Consider the following 16,782-nt stretch of genomic DNA (forward strand, 5'->3'; position numbering starts at 1 on the left):
CCAATCTTGTAATATTTTACTTTGTCTTCTCCAGCTGTTTTTTGAAATCTTCTGTTCAGCTTTTTTACTTCATTATTTCTTTCATGACATCCATTTTGGTCTTTTTTGTTTCCTGTCCTTTTAATGATCTTTTGTTTTCTTTAAATGTGCGATGTCCTTAATGTCAACCCCACAACTTTGAGTGATCTTTGGGCATTAGTATTCAATGTGCTTAACTGATTTTTGAAGTGGTCTCAAATTCAGGTAGGATATACTCAAGGCAAACTTTGACTTGCATGGATTTGTTTTAATTTTCTACAGTTTCAACTTAAAACTTACATATGAATAATTGATAGTCCATTCTGCAGTTGGGCTGTGGCTTTGTTCTGACTGATACTGAGCTTCATGATTTGCTCTTCCCACAGATGTAGTCAATTAGATTCCTGTCTATTCCATCTGGCAAAGTCCATGTGTTTACTACAGATACAAAATATGCTGCTTTTAAATATTAGTTTTTGCTGTTAAGTGCCATCAAGTCAGTTCTAACTCATAGCGACCTTGTGTAAGGCTTCTAAGGAGCAGTTGGTGGGTTTAAACCACCAACCTTGTGGTTAGCAGTCCAGTATTTATCCTACTTCTCTACGCATAGGATGGCTTTAAATATAAGCCTTCAAAAAAAAAATCCTTTCAAAACTATTCATTATTATTGTAGCTAGGTGACAAGAGATGAATATGTGGAAGTTGATGAAAATACTTCATCATAATACTCTATTTTGAGTATCTATGATATATAGATTTAAACAATCTGCAATATATACTTTAAAATGAAAAAAAGCCTACAGATGACAAAGCACTTATCTATATGATCTTAGGCATGTAATGTCAAATTTTCGGAGTCCCAGTGTTCGTACTTTTAAAATAGGTAAACCAACACTTCTTCTGCAGGGTTGAAGAGTAGTAACAATGTACGTAAACTCACAGAAATACATGGATCACAGTATGGGGTTATTAAATAGTGATTAAATAGTAACAGAAATGTATGTTCTCAAGACAGCCTTTCGGTTGGAATCTGTACTTTTTTATAAGATTAAAAATGCAGATTCTGACAATAAAATAGCATGAATGATCTTATTTTTCAAATATACCAATGTTGTTCCTTTTAAAATAATTTTCATTATTTCAATAATGGACCAAAATTTTTTGAAAAGCTTAAGACTTATTTATGGATTTCCAATACCATAGACTGTCAGAAGAACAAACAAATCTCTATTGGAAAAAGTACAGCCAGAATGATCCTTAGAAGTCAGGATGACATGACCTCATCTCTCATACTTTGAACATAATGCTAGAAGGGGCCAGTCCCTGGAAGATCAGTGAAATAGAAGATGACCCCCAATGAAATGGACTGGTATAGTGGCAGCAGTACTGGGCTCAAGCATAGCAATTATAAGGATGGTGCACAGGACTGGGCAGTGTTTTATTCTGCTGTGCACAGGGTCGCTATGACTCAGCATCTAACAACAACAAATAATTAATTTTGAGTACTTCGAATGGGATCAAATTTGGTCTTCGAAAAGTTGGACTTAATTTTTGCATGCTTTAAGTTATTCTAGTGAATTTTACTGAATGATCAAGTGGGGGAATATAATTTGCACCATAAACTAGATGGGTTGGATGAGACTGAAATTCTTGTATGGTCCTCCAGAAGTAACCTAAATGAGAATTCGCTAATCTTTATACATTTCAAGAAACTCACTTAGGACACCTGCTACCCATTAGTTTTCCCACTTACCGATGTGTTACTGTTATTACTGGCTGCACTGAAAGGATCAACACTTGAAGTGGCAAAAGGATCAGTAGTAGATTGCTTGAAGAAACAGTCAGATGCAAAAGGATCTGAACCTTTGAAAGGATCACCTCCAAATGGATCTAAGGAAATACAGAGCAAATGTAAGAAACCAAAAAAATCATTGCCTTAAATCTGAAAAACAATTTATTTTGAGTACAGAAATCTAAGTTAGGTAACTTTGTGATGTGAATATTGTTCTTATTATTAAGTGCCATTGAGTTGGTTCTGACTCATAGCGATCCTGTATAGGGTTTCCAAGGAGCGGCTTGTGAGTTTGAACTGCTGACTTGTTTTGTGAATACTGGTGATTAAAAAAATTTTTTTTACAGTGTGCCTCATTAAATAGCCTTAATTAACATTCTTTCCTACTTGTCATCATTCTCCCAAAGCAAATCAATAGTTCTAATGCCTGTTTATAAAAATTTCCTATATGCTACGTTTCAATAATTCTTCTAAAGTTGGTAATTCTTATTCTTTTGAGGATTACTGATTCTTTTCAGGTTTTAATAAAAGATATGGACTATTTCACCAAATAAATATTTTTTTAAATTGGCATAAAATTTCAAGTGATTCCATTTTAAGACCCCTTATTGTTTTTTCTTTAAATATCTTATGTTTTGAAAGTTCACATAGAAAATTAGGTTCCATTTAAAAATTTCTATGGGTTCAAGCAACAATTGTGAGGTTGGCCAAAGACCAGGCAGTGTTTCGTTCTTTTGTGCATAGGGTCGCTATGAGTCGGTACTGACTTGATGGCACCTAACAACAATACATAGTGTTCAGTAACATTGGTTACATTTTCCACATGTGTTAACTTTCTCATTACTTCTACTTTGGCTGTTCTATGATCACTAGGTTCTCTATGACCACCCTCTTTCCCACCATCTTATCTTTGCTTTTTGGGTAAATGTTGACCATCTGGTCTCTCTCTGTATATATATATGTATTTTTAATGAGCATAGTAGTCATGGTGGTATTGCTTATTTTATAAACCAATCTGTTATTTAGCTTATTAAAGGTGACCTCCAGGAGTGATTTCCGTTCAACGTTTAAAGGGTATCTCAGAGAAATAGTCTCAAGAGGATCCTCTAGTCTATGCTGGCTGTCTGGTCTTTCAAAAAATAACTTGAATTTTGTCAAGATCCCTTATTTTATGCAACACAACTAAAGAAAATGACAAGAATAAAAGCAACTTAAGTATTTTTCTTTCTCAGAGCTCAAGACTAATAGTCAATAGTTTGGAACAGGGTCAGGAAGCAAAATTAAATGGTATATCAGATTTGCTTTATTCTAATATAAGTAACCTCAGAGAAAGATTATCTTTAAAATTTCCCTAACGGTATTTACAATTTTTTTTTCTTGTTATAAAATCTATTTAGCTTGATTTGTTTTTAATGTTTACAAATAATGGTCATGAAATGATTTTATCCAACATATTTTCTAATATTATTGAGTTACTTAGGACAAAGGATAAAAAAATCAGGCACTGAATAAGTAACTGTTCTGTGATACTAAAAGCTGAGCTCCTAGATAAAACTAACTATATTTAACGTGCAGCAATTTTTAAAATGTTTTCTTTCCTCCCATTCATGCAAATGGGCTGTAAACTCAGAGAAAAATATTAAATTCTAAACCCTTTAGTAGTACAGATCACTGGGCTCATCTAATCAGGAGAATTCAGTATACATTTTATTAAATGTTATCAAATAATACTGCTAATTGATTTTCAGAGTAAAGCTAGCAAGAGTCTACTACTTCCTTTCAGAAAACATCAAGCACAAACAACATCTTAACTAGTGTCTTTCATCAGTTTCAAAACTTAATGAAGAGGAAGTCCATTCCCTGTATCTTCCCAATTTGTGACACTACAACTTAAATTTATAATTAAGTAGAATCAAAGTTAAAGCTACGGTGGACCTCAATAATATACTTACCAATTTTCCCAAAAGGATCATCTTTGAAAGGATCACCTGTAAAAAAATAAATATGCTAAAATCAAAATACTGACATTTACTTTTGTAGACCCATTACTTATTCTGGAAATAAAATACAAAACAGCTCTGACACAAATAGTATTTAACACAGTTTACCATGACAGCAGATATTTTATTAACCGTATGTCTCTTCAATAAGGCGGTAGGCACCATAAGGATGGTGATCAGGCTTTTCATTTTTCTCTACATTTCACTCGTCTAAAAGAATCACAATGGTTCTATTAATAAGCTGTTGGTTAACCCAAGATTGCCCAACATCCTCTGATACTCCGTAACATTTCTTTCCTTTGATCCTTGTCTTGAAGAAGAAATACTCTTGATCACAGGGTTCCTATTGTTGGTGTTAGGTGTTGTCAGTTGGTTCCAACTCATAGCAACCCAATGTACAACAAAAGACTGTCTGGTCCTGCATCATCCTCAAAAAATCATTCCTATGTTTGAGACTATTGCTGCAGCCATTATGTCCAATCTATCTCAGTCAGAGTCTTCCTCTTTTTCAAGGATCCTCTACTTTACCAAGCATGATGTTCTTCTCCAGGGACTGGTTCCTCCTGATAGCATGCCCAAAGTACATGACACAAAATCTCGCCATCCTTGCTTTCTAAGGAGCATTTTGAGTGTACTTCGTCCAAGAGAGATGTGTTTTTTCTGCTGCCAGTTCATGGTATATTTAATATTCTTCACCAGCACCATAATTCAAAGGCATCAATTTCTCTCTGGTTTTCCTGATTCACACTTCAGCTTTTACATGCATATGAGGCTACTGAAAATATCATTGCATGGGTCATGTGTACCTTAGTTCTCAAAGTGCTACCTTTGCTTTTTAACACTTTAAAGAGGTCTTTTGCAGATTTGACAACACAGTATGCCATTTCATTTCCTGACTCCTTTTCTAAGAGCATTGATTACGGAGCCAAGTAAAATGAAATCCTTGACAACTTTCTCAATTTATTATGATGTTACTTATTGATCCAGTTGTGAGGATTTTTGTTTTATGTTCAGGTGTAATCCATACTAAATGCTATAACTCTTTATCTTCATCAGTAAGTGCTTTATATTGTCTTCACTTTTAGCAAGCAAAATTGTATCATTTGCATACTGCAGGTTGTTAATGAGCCTTCCTCCAATCCTGCTGTCTCCATCTTCTTCATATTATCCAGTTTCTCAGATTATTTTCTCAGCATACAGAATGAGTAAGTATGGTGAAAAGATAGAACCCTAATGCGTATCATAAAAAACTCAGTTTCAGGGTTTAGTTGCCTGAGAAGGGCAAATAGTAGCAAATTTGAGCCTATAAATCCTCACTCTTTCCTCTACTATTGTTACCACAAGTAGGATCTAAGAACTGAAGCCCTACTCGTACACAGTTTATGTACTAAAACTTTTTTTTTTTTTTTAAATAAATCAATGGTATAAAATAAGAGTACTTACTACCAACAAAAGGATCAGACTGGAAGAAATCCAAGTTTGTATCTGCAGCTGGATCTGTCAGTGAGCTTGATTCTACATTAAATGGATCTTCCTAAAAAGTAATGTTAAAAATTTTTATTTTAAGAACCAAAGATGTTTTAAAAATAAAGTATACATCATATCACACACATGTTTTGAACCATCAGCTGAAAATAATTAAAAAATACTTCCATGGTCAGAAAGCATATTTGACACATTTTTCTTTTATCTTACCCTAAAATAGTATATAACCTACCCAGGGAAACCAGTAATAAGAACATTTCAATATAAAATTATTTTTACCTCTTTTGAGTGCTTGTCATTGTCAAATTCAGGACCATCTTTTTCGTTAATAGCCGCAGTCACCACTTCTTTTTCATCAGTCATACCACCAGTAGGTGGTATTTCAGGACTATTTCTTGCCTACAAAATATTAATGCTCCATGAATTGAAAATATAGACTTCTACTTGGCAGAGGACACTGACAAAGGATAACCAAAATTATGACAACCACCACCACCACCACACATAAAAAAACCTCAATAGAATATATGCATTGTATAACTGCTTCTCCTGCAATCTTTCTTAGGAAAATGATTTCAGCAACCATTTAAGTCACAGAAGCAAGAAACCTTCAAAGTCATCCTTGACCAATTCCCTCATCCCCCAAGTTCTAGAGTCAGACACCAAGTTCTGTCAAGTCTACATCATTTTTGTCCCCCAAATCTTTCACCACCTCTCCAACTTTACTGACACTACCTTCCAATTAAAGGATCATCATTTCTGATCCAAACTATAGAAAAGTCACTGTGGAAGTTGTTTTAGCCTGAACTTCAACAGTAACTATAGTAGTCTTCAACGCTGCCTTCTTTCTTCCAATCGGAGCTTATAGTCTATCTGCTTTACAATTGCCAAAGTAAAAGATGAAATATATGCATCTGATTATGGTCTTTTGGTTAAAAGTTCTCTAATGCCTCTTTACTGCCTTGAGGTTTCAGATCAATAGATAATAAATACACTTTAAATACTAGTAAGGGCTACCTTGATTTCATACCTCCCTTTAACTCACAGAATGAGAGCTAAATAATTCTTTTAAGTCAGAGCTTAAAAGAATATTGTATAGTAATGCATTCAAGATTGCATGATGTAAGTAATTTCCAGTCTGTAAATCTTACATTCTTAATCTCATACTTCTTTTCTTCATATTATTCTTCTCATTACTGTTTAAGTTCAAACAAACAAAAAACCTCTCACAGAGACTATTTCAAGTCTCTTAACCTATCCCTTTGCATACATTTCACTCTTTAATACATTTTCTATATTTTCAATTTAGACTTGTCATGTGTTACTTAAACCCTTCAATGGCTACTCACTGCAGTAAGATAAATAAATCCTTCAAGTTTCAAGATGGTGGTCGTCTTTAGCCAGGTACATATAACAATCACCATGGAATTTGTTTTTAAAATATTCATACCCGGCTCCATGGCATGATAAAGTATCAAAGGGAATAAGAGGTCCTCTACTGAGCAAGCCTGATTTCCTCCCAATGCTTTCCCCACCCTCACAAGACATACTCTGAAAACTCCTCATGACTCTGTACAGCATGATTTCCCTCATCTCGTACCTATGGTATGCTGTTTTCTCTGTCAGCAATGTGCCACTGTCTCACTTGTCAAAGATCACTTACAGAGTCTCCTACAAAAACTTCACTAACCATCCTCTCCAAACTGTGCTTCCTGAAATGTCCTATGCTTCCCTCATCACAGTCTTTTCACACACTACTAGACCACCTGTTCCTCAAAAGCATAGTTCTTGCATATAACACAGCACATTTGCACATAGCTGAAGCTCTCTAACTAAAAGGAATGTCAACATTTTGTAATAGAGAATTCTTTTGGGCTTTTGTATGAAGGCATTAAAAAAAAAAAAAAAAAAAGTTTACTAACTACAAAATGACTGTTTTAATGGGTTTAGCAAATTAGCCCATGAAAGCAGCATTTTTACACCAGCTACAACAGCAACACTGGATCAGTACTCATCTCTGCCTCTAAAAACAACCTCAATTTTCTTAAGATGAGGCAAGGCCACATTTCTATTAGGTGTGATGTCTACATAATTTTCTTTTCTGAAGTTATCAGGAGAGCCTACAGAGCTATTAGACTCACTGGGGATTCCTGGTGTAGGGGCTCAGTCTCTAGGTTGCTCTGGCCTTCCACCTGCTCATTAAGGTTGGCTGTTTCACTGCTGCTGGTGCTGAGGCTGCAATAATCTGCCGCTCCATTTACAAGACTGCTGTGTGGACTATTGCACCAATTTAATTGATGATTATGATTTTCCAACTCCTTCATTTCCATTAGTTTCATTTGCATCTGTCAACACAAAATAGAAAAACAAAACATAGTTTATTACCAAAAAGACATCCAATATATAAATGGCTATACTCCTAGACTTGATATAAGAGAAATTTGCTTTATTTAAGGAGAACTCCCTGGGAATATAGCAAGACATAGGAAAGACTTCAGTAATATCTCCCAATAAGTTCTCAACAGCATTTCAAGAAATACCCTGGAGTCCACATGCTGTCTGTGACAGCATAATATACCTACAAGGATACCAATTATGATGACTATTACTCAAATTTACACATCAACCACTAAAGTCAGTGATGATAAAATTGAAGAATACTACCAACTTCTGGGAGTACTGTGGCTCTGCATGATAAGCACTGAACTGCTAACCACAAGGTCAGCAGTTCAAACCCACCAGAGAGATGCTATGTGGGAAATGGATAAGGCTTTTTGCTCCCACAAAGAATTACAGCCTCAGAAGCCCTATAGGGGGTTGCTATGAGTCAGAGTTGACTTGATGACACTGAACAACAAGAACAACAATCAATTTCTTCAGTCTGAAATTGATCAAGTATGCAATCATGATGTATTGATAATTACTGGTGACTGGAATGCAAAAATTGGAAACAAGAAGGAAAGGATCAGTAGTTGGAAAATATGGTGTTAGTGACAGAAACATTGCTTGAAATTGCATGACAGAATTTTGCAAGACCAAGGATTTATTCATTGCAAATACCTTTTTTAAACAACATTAAACCTGACTATATACATAGACCTCACCAGATGAAATACGCAGGAATCAAACTGACTACATTTGTGGGAAGAAACAATGGAGAAGTTCAGTATTATCAGTTAAAACACGGCTAGGAGCTGACTGTAGAATACACCATCAATTACCAATACACTAGTTCTGGCTAAAACCAAAGAAAATTAAAACAAGTCTACAAGAGCCAAAATATGACCTTGAACACATCCTATCTGAATTTAGAGACCACCTCAAGAACATATTTGATGCATCAGATACTAATGACCAAAGACCAGAAGAGTTGTGGGATAACATCAAGAAAGAACATCATACAAGAAGAAAGCAAAAAGGTCATTAAAAAGGCAGGTAAGAAAAAAAAGACCAAACTGGATGTAGAAAAGACTCTGAAACTTTTTCTTGAATGTAGTAAAGCTAAAGTGACTGGAAGAAATGATGAAATAAAAGAGGTGAACAGAAAACTCCAAAGGATAACTTGAGAAGACAAAAGCAAAATATTATAATGAAATGTGCAAATACCTGGAGTTAGAAAATCAAAAGTTAAGAACAAGCTCAGTATTTATTTCTTAAGCTGAAGAAAAAAAGTCAATCCTTGGGCTGCAATACTGAAGGATTCTATGGGCAAAATACTGAATGCTGCAGGAAATATCAAAAGAAGATGGAAGGAAAACACAAGAGACACTATACCAAAAAGAAATGATCAATGTTCAATCATTTCAAGAGATATCATATGATCAATAACTGGTGGTAATGAAGGAAGAAGTCCAAGCTATATTGAAAGCTCTGATGAATAGCAAGCCTCCAGGAACTGATGGAATAAAAACTGCAATGTTTCTAAAAACTGATGCAGTGCTCGATACTCTCACTTCTCTATATGCCAAGAAACTTGGAAGATAGCTACCTGGCCAACTGACTGAAAAAAATCCATATTTGTGTCCATTCCAAAGAAAGGTAACCCAACAGAATGGGGAAATTATCAAATAATATCATACACAAGAAAAAATTTGCTGAAGTTAATCAAAAGTGATTTCAACAGTACATTGACAGGGAACTGCCAGGAAATTCAAGCTGGATTCAAAAGCTCATTAATAACCTGCAACATGTAAATGACAAAACCTGCTTGCTAAAAACCAAGAGGACTTGAAATACCTACTGATGAACTGATGAAGATCAAAGACTACAGTCTTCAGTGTGGATTGCACTTCAACATAAATGAAATGAAAATCCTCACAACTGAATCAATAAATAACATCATGATAAAAAGAGAAAAGATTGACGTTATCAAAGACTTTATTTTGCTTAGATCGAAAAGCAATGCTCATAGAAGCAGCAGCCAAGAAATCAACAATGTATTGCATTAGGCATATTTACTTTTATATACACCTTTAAAGCTTTAAAGAGTAAAGATGTTTTTTTGAGGACTGAAGTATACCTGACCCAAGCTATATGCATGTAAAAGGTGGACAATGAATAAGGAAGACCTTAGAAGAATTGATGCATTGCAATTACGATACTAGAGAAGAATACTGAAACTACCATGGACTGCCAGCAGAATAAAAATATCTGGCTTGGAGGAAGTATAGCTAGAATGTTCTTAGAAGCTAAGATGGCAAGACTTGGTCTATCGTAATTTGGACATACTGTCAGGAAGGACAGCATGCTTTGAAAAGTGGAAGGAACACAGAAAAAAGGAAGACCCCCCTCAGTGAGATGAACCAACACAATAGCAACAATAGGCTCAAACATTGCTACAGCTGTGAGGATGGCACAGGATGGGGCAGTGTTTTGTTCTATGTGCACTGGGCTGCTATGAGTCAGAACTGACTCAATGGTACCTAACAACAGACTCTCTTCTTGAAATTCCAGTATACATTAATTTGCTTTTGTCCTTTTTTTTTTTTTTAAAGCTCCAAGAACTTTGATTCAAATAATAACAAACTGGTAGTACTCTGAATAACCAAAAGGCTGGTTGTTCAAACTGCTCCACATGAAAAAGATGTGTAAGTCTACTTCTATAAAGATTTACAGCCTTGAAGACCTTATAAGGCAGTTCTACTCTAGCGTAGTCGTTACGAATCGGGCTGTGAACCTTAAGGTCAGCAGTTCGAAACTACCAGTGGCTCTGTGGGAAAAAGATGAGGCTTTCTGCTCCCATAAAGACTTACGGCCTCGGAAACCCTGTACAGGGTTGCTATGGGTTAGAACGGATTCGAGGGCACTTAACAACAACAACTCAGTCACTATGAGTCAGAATTAACTCAATGGCAGTAGGTTAGATAAAGAAGGGCCTGGGTGTTGGGGGAAAGAGAAAGTGGCAGAAAAAGAGGAAAAAATTTTGTGATTAAGCTTTAAGAAGATACAAAGAAAGTTGAGAGAGTATATACAAGGCTTTGGAACCCCACAGTCCTATTAGGAAAGAAGGAATGAATACAAAGGTAAAATGAGCCCATTTTCTATGCTTTGGCATTATTTATTAGTAGCCTAGGAACCTGCAATGTTTTTGCTAAATCAAAGATATGCCACGAGCATTCAAGTTTCCTGACTTCAAATATCCAAGTGATTTTATACTCTAGGAACAATAGTAGGACAGAGAAGCACACTTCAATAAATTCTAAGATATGTAAAAAGTGTTGGGGACCAGTGGTAGGAATAAAAAGGATTATTCATCCAATATCTACATTAAAAACAAACTTACAAATTATCTAAAAGAAAGTAAGACTAAATGGAACCCTACTGAGTAGTAATCATCTTTCATAAAATATTTTAAATGACATTGGAACTTCCTTTATTTAGCATACTGTTTTGTTTTTAGCAAACATAAAAATTATCTAGTGACTTTCCTAAGTTTACTTAAAGTTCTTGTTTTCCTGTTAGCGTTTTAAATTGCTCTGCTTGGAAACTGTAACTAACCAAAAGTCTTTCCAGGGCCATCACCGATCCATTCGCTAGTTAATGGACATTTAGACTGTTTCTGCTTTGGGGCTATTATGAAATGAGTAATACTATTATGAAAATCGGCAGCTTTGTCAACAGAAGGTTGTCTAACAAAGCAGAGTCACACAGGTGACTGGAAAGGTGGCATTCCTTTTTTATTTCTTTGCTTTCCTGGGGACCCGAGGTGTGACCAGATCCTACCCTCATCTACCCCCAGCATGGTCCCTGCTCTCCAGGTGTTCAGAGCCATGTGGTTGGGAGCCTTGCCACTTTAGTACACCATTTTGGTGCCTGGATTCAGGTGGGTTCTGTAGTTCTTAACTACAGAACCTGCAGAACCACCAGATGAGCATTTAACCAGTCACCCTGCTCCCAGATGCCATGTGGTCCTAACAGACACTGAAACTAGCTCCATCAGGGGACTCTGTAACTACTTTAGATTGAGTGCACTAAACACAGATAACACTGAGGTAGATAGGAACTCCATCTAGGGAGAGGAACTCAGCTGTCACAACCTTCTACGCCTACTCGTGAGATCCTTAATTTGAAGGAGCCCCTCAGAGTTTTCCCCTGCACAGGCCCAGTATCTGCATTTTTTTGTTTGTTTGTGTGGGGGTTTCATTTTTTCCTTTTGTAGTTTCATTGTTTTTACTTGTCTATTCAATTCCCTTGAATTTTATCCTTTCTGTCTTCGCATTTGTTCTTTCTTCTCTTCTTCTATTTCTCACTTCCCCTTTTGGTCTTTCTTTACTGCTCTCTACTCTCTTTTGCTTTTCATCTACCCTTTCCCTAGTTTACTGTTTTTTTTTTAATTGCTTCCTTTTATTTTCTCTCATTTTTCTCTATAGCACCATTTTCTTGTCCTTTTCTCTTATTACTTTAGGTGTTTTTAAAATTATGTCTTCCTTTTCTTAATTTTCTCTTTGATAGCTCCATTTTCCAGTCTTTTGTCTTTATAGTTGCTATACTCTTTTTTTCTGGTTGCTGCCTGTTTTTATTCATTTTTTACTCTGTTCACTGTTGGTTCCTTTGTTTATTCTGTTTTGTTTTCTTGTGTGTCTGTAGGCGGTTTTCTGTTTCCCAGTCAACAGGAGACAGCAAACTGTACCCATACAGCCCACCCACAACTGTATTCTCTGCAGCTCTACCCACTGGGTGAGAGCCAACACTAACTCCTATTCCACATGATCAATGATAGACAGCAATCAACACCAGTTAAACCCACCTAAAACTGAAATGCACGGACAGCAAACAAGAACAGTGTACACACTTCCATTCTCTAACTACACCCACAGGAGACAGTTGGGAAGACCCTAAAAACACATCAACATACAATCATCAGTTAAATAAGGCAAACCAAAATGCCCTGGAGACAACAGACAGTTGGGAAGACCCTAAAAACACATCAACATACAATCATCAATTAAATAAGGCAAACCACAATGCCCTGGAGACAACAGACAACTTTAACTCACATGAAGAAACAAGAGAGAGCAGCTGAAAATAATGACCGGGATGCAGAATCAGAAAATATTTCTAAGGAAGAATAGGTAATAGGACTTACTGAAAAAGAATGAAGAATGATATTTAGGTACTTTCAAAGAACTGACAGAAAGATCATGGAAAGTAAGGAAAACACAGAAAAAACTTTAGAAGAATTCAGGAAACCACCACAAGAACAAACAGACAAAACAAATGCAAATTTTGAAATGATACAAAACCTGTAATTAGAAATCCATAAGATTAATACGACTATTTCAGAAATGGATAATACAATGAAAGGGAAAAGGCGTAGATTTGAAGCAATGGAAGCCAGAATGAGTAAGCTTAAAGATAAATATCTCAATACTAGTATGCTAGAAGAACAACAACAAAAAAATAATGAAAAAGTCCAAAAGAAAGCCTAAGAGTTCTGTGGCACACCATGAAAAGGAACAACTTATGGGTAATCAGAATTCCAGAATAGGAAGAGACCACAAAAAAGCACAGGGGAAATTACCAAAGAGTTATTGGAAGAAAACTTCCCTAACATCATAAATGATAAGAAAATAATCATACAAGAACCTGAGCAAACCCCAAAGAGGATAGACCCCAAAAAAGCACCACCAAGAATATCATAATCAAACTTTCTAAAACCAAAGATAAGGAAAGAATCCTGAAAGCAGCTCAGGAAAACCAAAATGTTACCTACAAAGGAGAACCAATAAGACCCCATTCTGATCTCTCAGCAGAAACCATGCAGGCAAGAAGAAATGGGCCAACATATGGCAAAACAGAAATTTTTAAAAATTGCAAAACCAAAAATCATAGAGCCAAGCAAAGCTGGCCCTCAAAAATGATTGCAAAATTTGGACATTCCCAGACAAACAGAAATTAAAGGAATCTGTAATAACAAGGCCAACTTTATAAAAAAATACTAAAGGTATTCTATGGACTGAGAATCAACAACAGCAGACTACCACCTGAGATTGTCATACATGACATCACCCATAACTCAACCCAGATACAGAAATAATGGAAATAAACAAAACCTACAAGACTGAAAATAGGAAACGAGAGATACCAATTTATAATGAAGTCAACTACAAAACAAAACGAGGGAATAGCACAGATACAGAACTTCCAAATGGTGAAGAAGTCAAGTAGATTTTAAGATAAAACAGTTTAAAACATGGAAAAAATTTTAATAAATTACAGGGTAACCTTAAATTAACATAACCTACACATCAAAAATTTAAAAACAGAGGAAAATTCAAAGATTAACACATTGACACACAGAAATGGAAACGAAAAGAAAATCCACAAATAAAATAATCTCACTGCAGAAAATGATGTGAAATAAAGAAACCAGTCTCACTCCCCCTCCTACACACACACAAAAAAAATGACAGCAATCAAATCACACCTATAGGTGATTACACCAAATATAAATGGATTAATAATACCAGGCAAGAGACAGAGAGAGCAGAATGGAGAAGAAAACAGGATATTTCAATCTGCTATCTACAAGAGACACAACAAAAAGATGAAGACAGCTTTAATACCCATCCACAAAAGAATGGGTAAATGAACTTTGAGACATACACACAATGGAATACTATGTAACACCGAAGAACAATGAATCTGAGAAACACCTCATAGCATAAATAAACTTGGAAGACATTATGCTGAGTGAAATTAGTCAATCACAAAAGGGCAACTATTGTTATGAGATCAATGCTGTAAAAAGTTAAGGAAAAGTTTTTTTGATTACAGAAACAATCTATGATGGTTAATGGGGGACAGGGTGGAGGGAAAATATTTCATGGACTAGAGGGCAGACACATGCTAACATGGGTAACAAGACAGGCAATATACAACAAAAGGGAGGTTAGCAGAGGAAAGATGAACATATCGGGAGACAGCGAAGAATGCAATAGCTAAAATGAATACAGGTAAATACTGTTAACCATTGGTACGTGGAGGAGATTACAATATTTGTAATGCAGCAAAATACATGATTAATTGAATGCGAAACGGATGATTTGGTCTGTAAACCTTCACTCAATTCATAATACGAGTATAGCAAAAACAATGAAGAACTTAAGCTAAGATCTACAAGATGAGTGAGTTGATGTACAGCTGACAGACAAGAGGAAAAGGGAAGCATAAAAGGGGAAGGGCTTCACCGTATATAATAATTAACAAAAAAAAAAACTGTATTGGGCTTAGAAGATGTGGATTTTAAACTGTGGCTCTTAGAAAGGCCATATAATCATAGGCAAGTTACTTCCTTAGCTTCAGTTTGTTCAGAATGACAGAAATGTGCTACATGATTTCTATTCTTCTATTTAACCATCTCACGTATCATACTGTTCTCCTTTTAAGACAGTCTAAAAATGAAAAAAACAAAGGATGTATACAAAGGACTCAGGACAACACTGTTTCCAAATGAGCAAAATGGATTTCAAAATTAGAATCACAAAAGAGAAGACACTGGGTTGTTATTTATAAAAATATCACGCCTCAAAGGTTTTGCTTCATTTAATCTTTACAGAACCCTATGAGGAATATTACTAATTCTTTTATTTTAAAGATGAGGAATCTGACACTATAGTGATTTCAGCAAGAAAGAGTCAGAGTCAGCACTTAAACCTTGACCATCTAACTGCAAAGCTTTAATTTAACCACTACTGTGAAGATAATCACCAGATGTACAAGATTTATGATAGTTATGACAGGTGTCAAGAAACATATTTGTATAAAACTATTGAAAAATGAATGATACACTAAGCAGAGGGAGAAGGAGCAAAGGTTGAGAAGTTATTAAAAGGATATATACATGAAGGCCCTTTTAAGCTTATATCTCACTTTCCCCAAAACTTACTGAACTGATTTCCTGTTCTGAATCTTGTATATGCTGCTGAAGAGGTTCCAACTGAGCCTTTCCTGACTCCACACTCTCCTCTAATTCTGCCGTTTCTTGCTGCAGGCGGCTCAGCTCTTCTCTGGCTTTTGCCAGTTCTTCTTCATAACTAGAGATCTGTGATTCTTGACTGGTTAATTCAGCTTTCAGAGAAGAGATCTACAATATGGAGATGAACGGGAAGAAAAAGTAATTAAGAGATGTCATTAAAATGTTTCATAATGCAATACTATTACTGTTCGGCTTATTTTGGTGTTTGATTTTGATGTTTGAGAAGGGCAACTGGGGGAGAGATAAGAGGAAATTTTATGCAGAGGTGCCATATTTACAACTAAAATTTGGAAAAACAGTACATTAAATGCGCTTCTATTTCCCCTAAAGAGAGCCTATTAATTTCTAGGTAAACCTTGCTCCACTTCTCTCATGTACCTATCAGCGGATTAGAATTACACCCAACAAACAAAAACAACAACAAAAAGTAGAGATTTTCTTTCTATAGATAGGAAAAGCAGCTAGAGTATAGGCAGTAGTGAATAGACTTTACCAGCTGGGCTTCCTCAGCACATTTCTTTCTGACTTCCCTGAGCTGCTCCTCCAGTTGGGCTTTCTGTTCATCCAGTTCATCAAGGAGTTCCTGTACTTGCTGTTTCTGAGCCTGTAGCTTTTGCAGATTAGTATTCTCCCTTTGAACTTCATCTTGAAGATCCTAAAATGCAAGAAAATTAATTAATATATTTCTTCTCTTTGGAGAGAAAGTTAACAAAAACGAGTCTGTCCAAAGGGGAAATAAAGTGTCGTCTCATTAAATACACTGTGTTGATAGACTGGAAAACTCATTATTAGTTTTAAATACAGTCTTTACTTCAGATTTTAATATCCAATTCACTTATTCAAATTTGTCCTTGGACATCTGATGGGCTTCTCTAACACGTCTGAAATAGAACAGTTATTTTATCTAAATTCTGCTTCACTTTCAATCTTCCTCTTTTCAGTCTCTCTGGCCCAAAGAAATAGCACCTTCTTTGTTTCCACTCTACCATATCTAATCTCAAATCTGTTAG

At 35.6% G+C, this 16,782-nt stretch overlaps 1 protein-coding gene across 1 annotated transcript in view; it reads right to left on the reverse strand.

Annotated features, from left to right (window-relative positions):
• Window positions 1-16,782, reverse strand: part of EPS15 (epidermal growth factor receptor pathway substrate 15) — a 207,941-nt gene that overhangs the window by 42,112 nt on the left and 149,047 nt on the right. The window contains exons 14-20 of the mRNA XM_006839756.1: window positions 16,266-16,427; window positions 15,683-15,880; window positions 7,437-7,640; window positions 5,575-5,694; window positions 5,254-5,344; window positions 3,763-3,798; window positions 1,772-1,908 (exon numbers count right to left, since the gene is read on the reverse strand). Coding sequence (XP_006839819.1) covers window positions 1,772-1,908; window positions 3,763-3,798; window positions 5,254-5,344; window positions 5,575-5,694; window positions 7,437-7,640; window positions 15,683-15,880; window positions 16,266-16,427 — 948 coding nt within the window. The remainder of the gene's footprint in view (window positions 1-1,771; window positions 1,909-3,762; window positions 3,799-5,253; window positions 5,345-5,574; window positions 5,695-7,436; window positions 7,641-15,682; window positions 15,881-16,265; window positions 16,428-16,782) is intronic.

Source organism: Chrysochloris asiatica, unplaced genomic scaffold (assembly GCF_000296735.1).
Source record: "Chrysochloris asiatica unplaced genomic scaffold, ChrAsi1.0 scaffold00026, whole genome shotgun sequence".
NCBI classification, from domain to species: Eukaryota; Metazoa; Chordata; class Mammalia; order Afrosoricida; family Chrysochloridae; genus Chrysochloris; species Chrysochloris asiatica.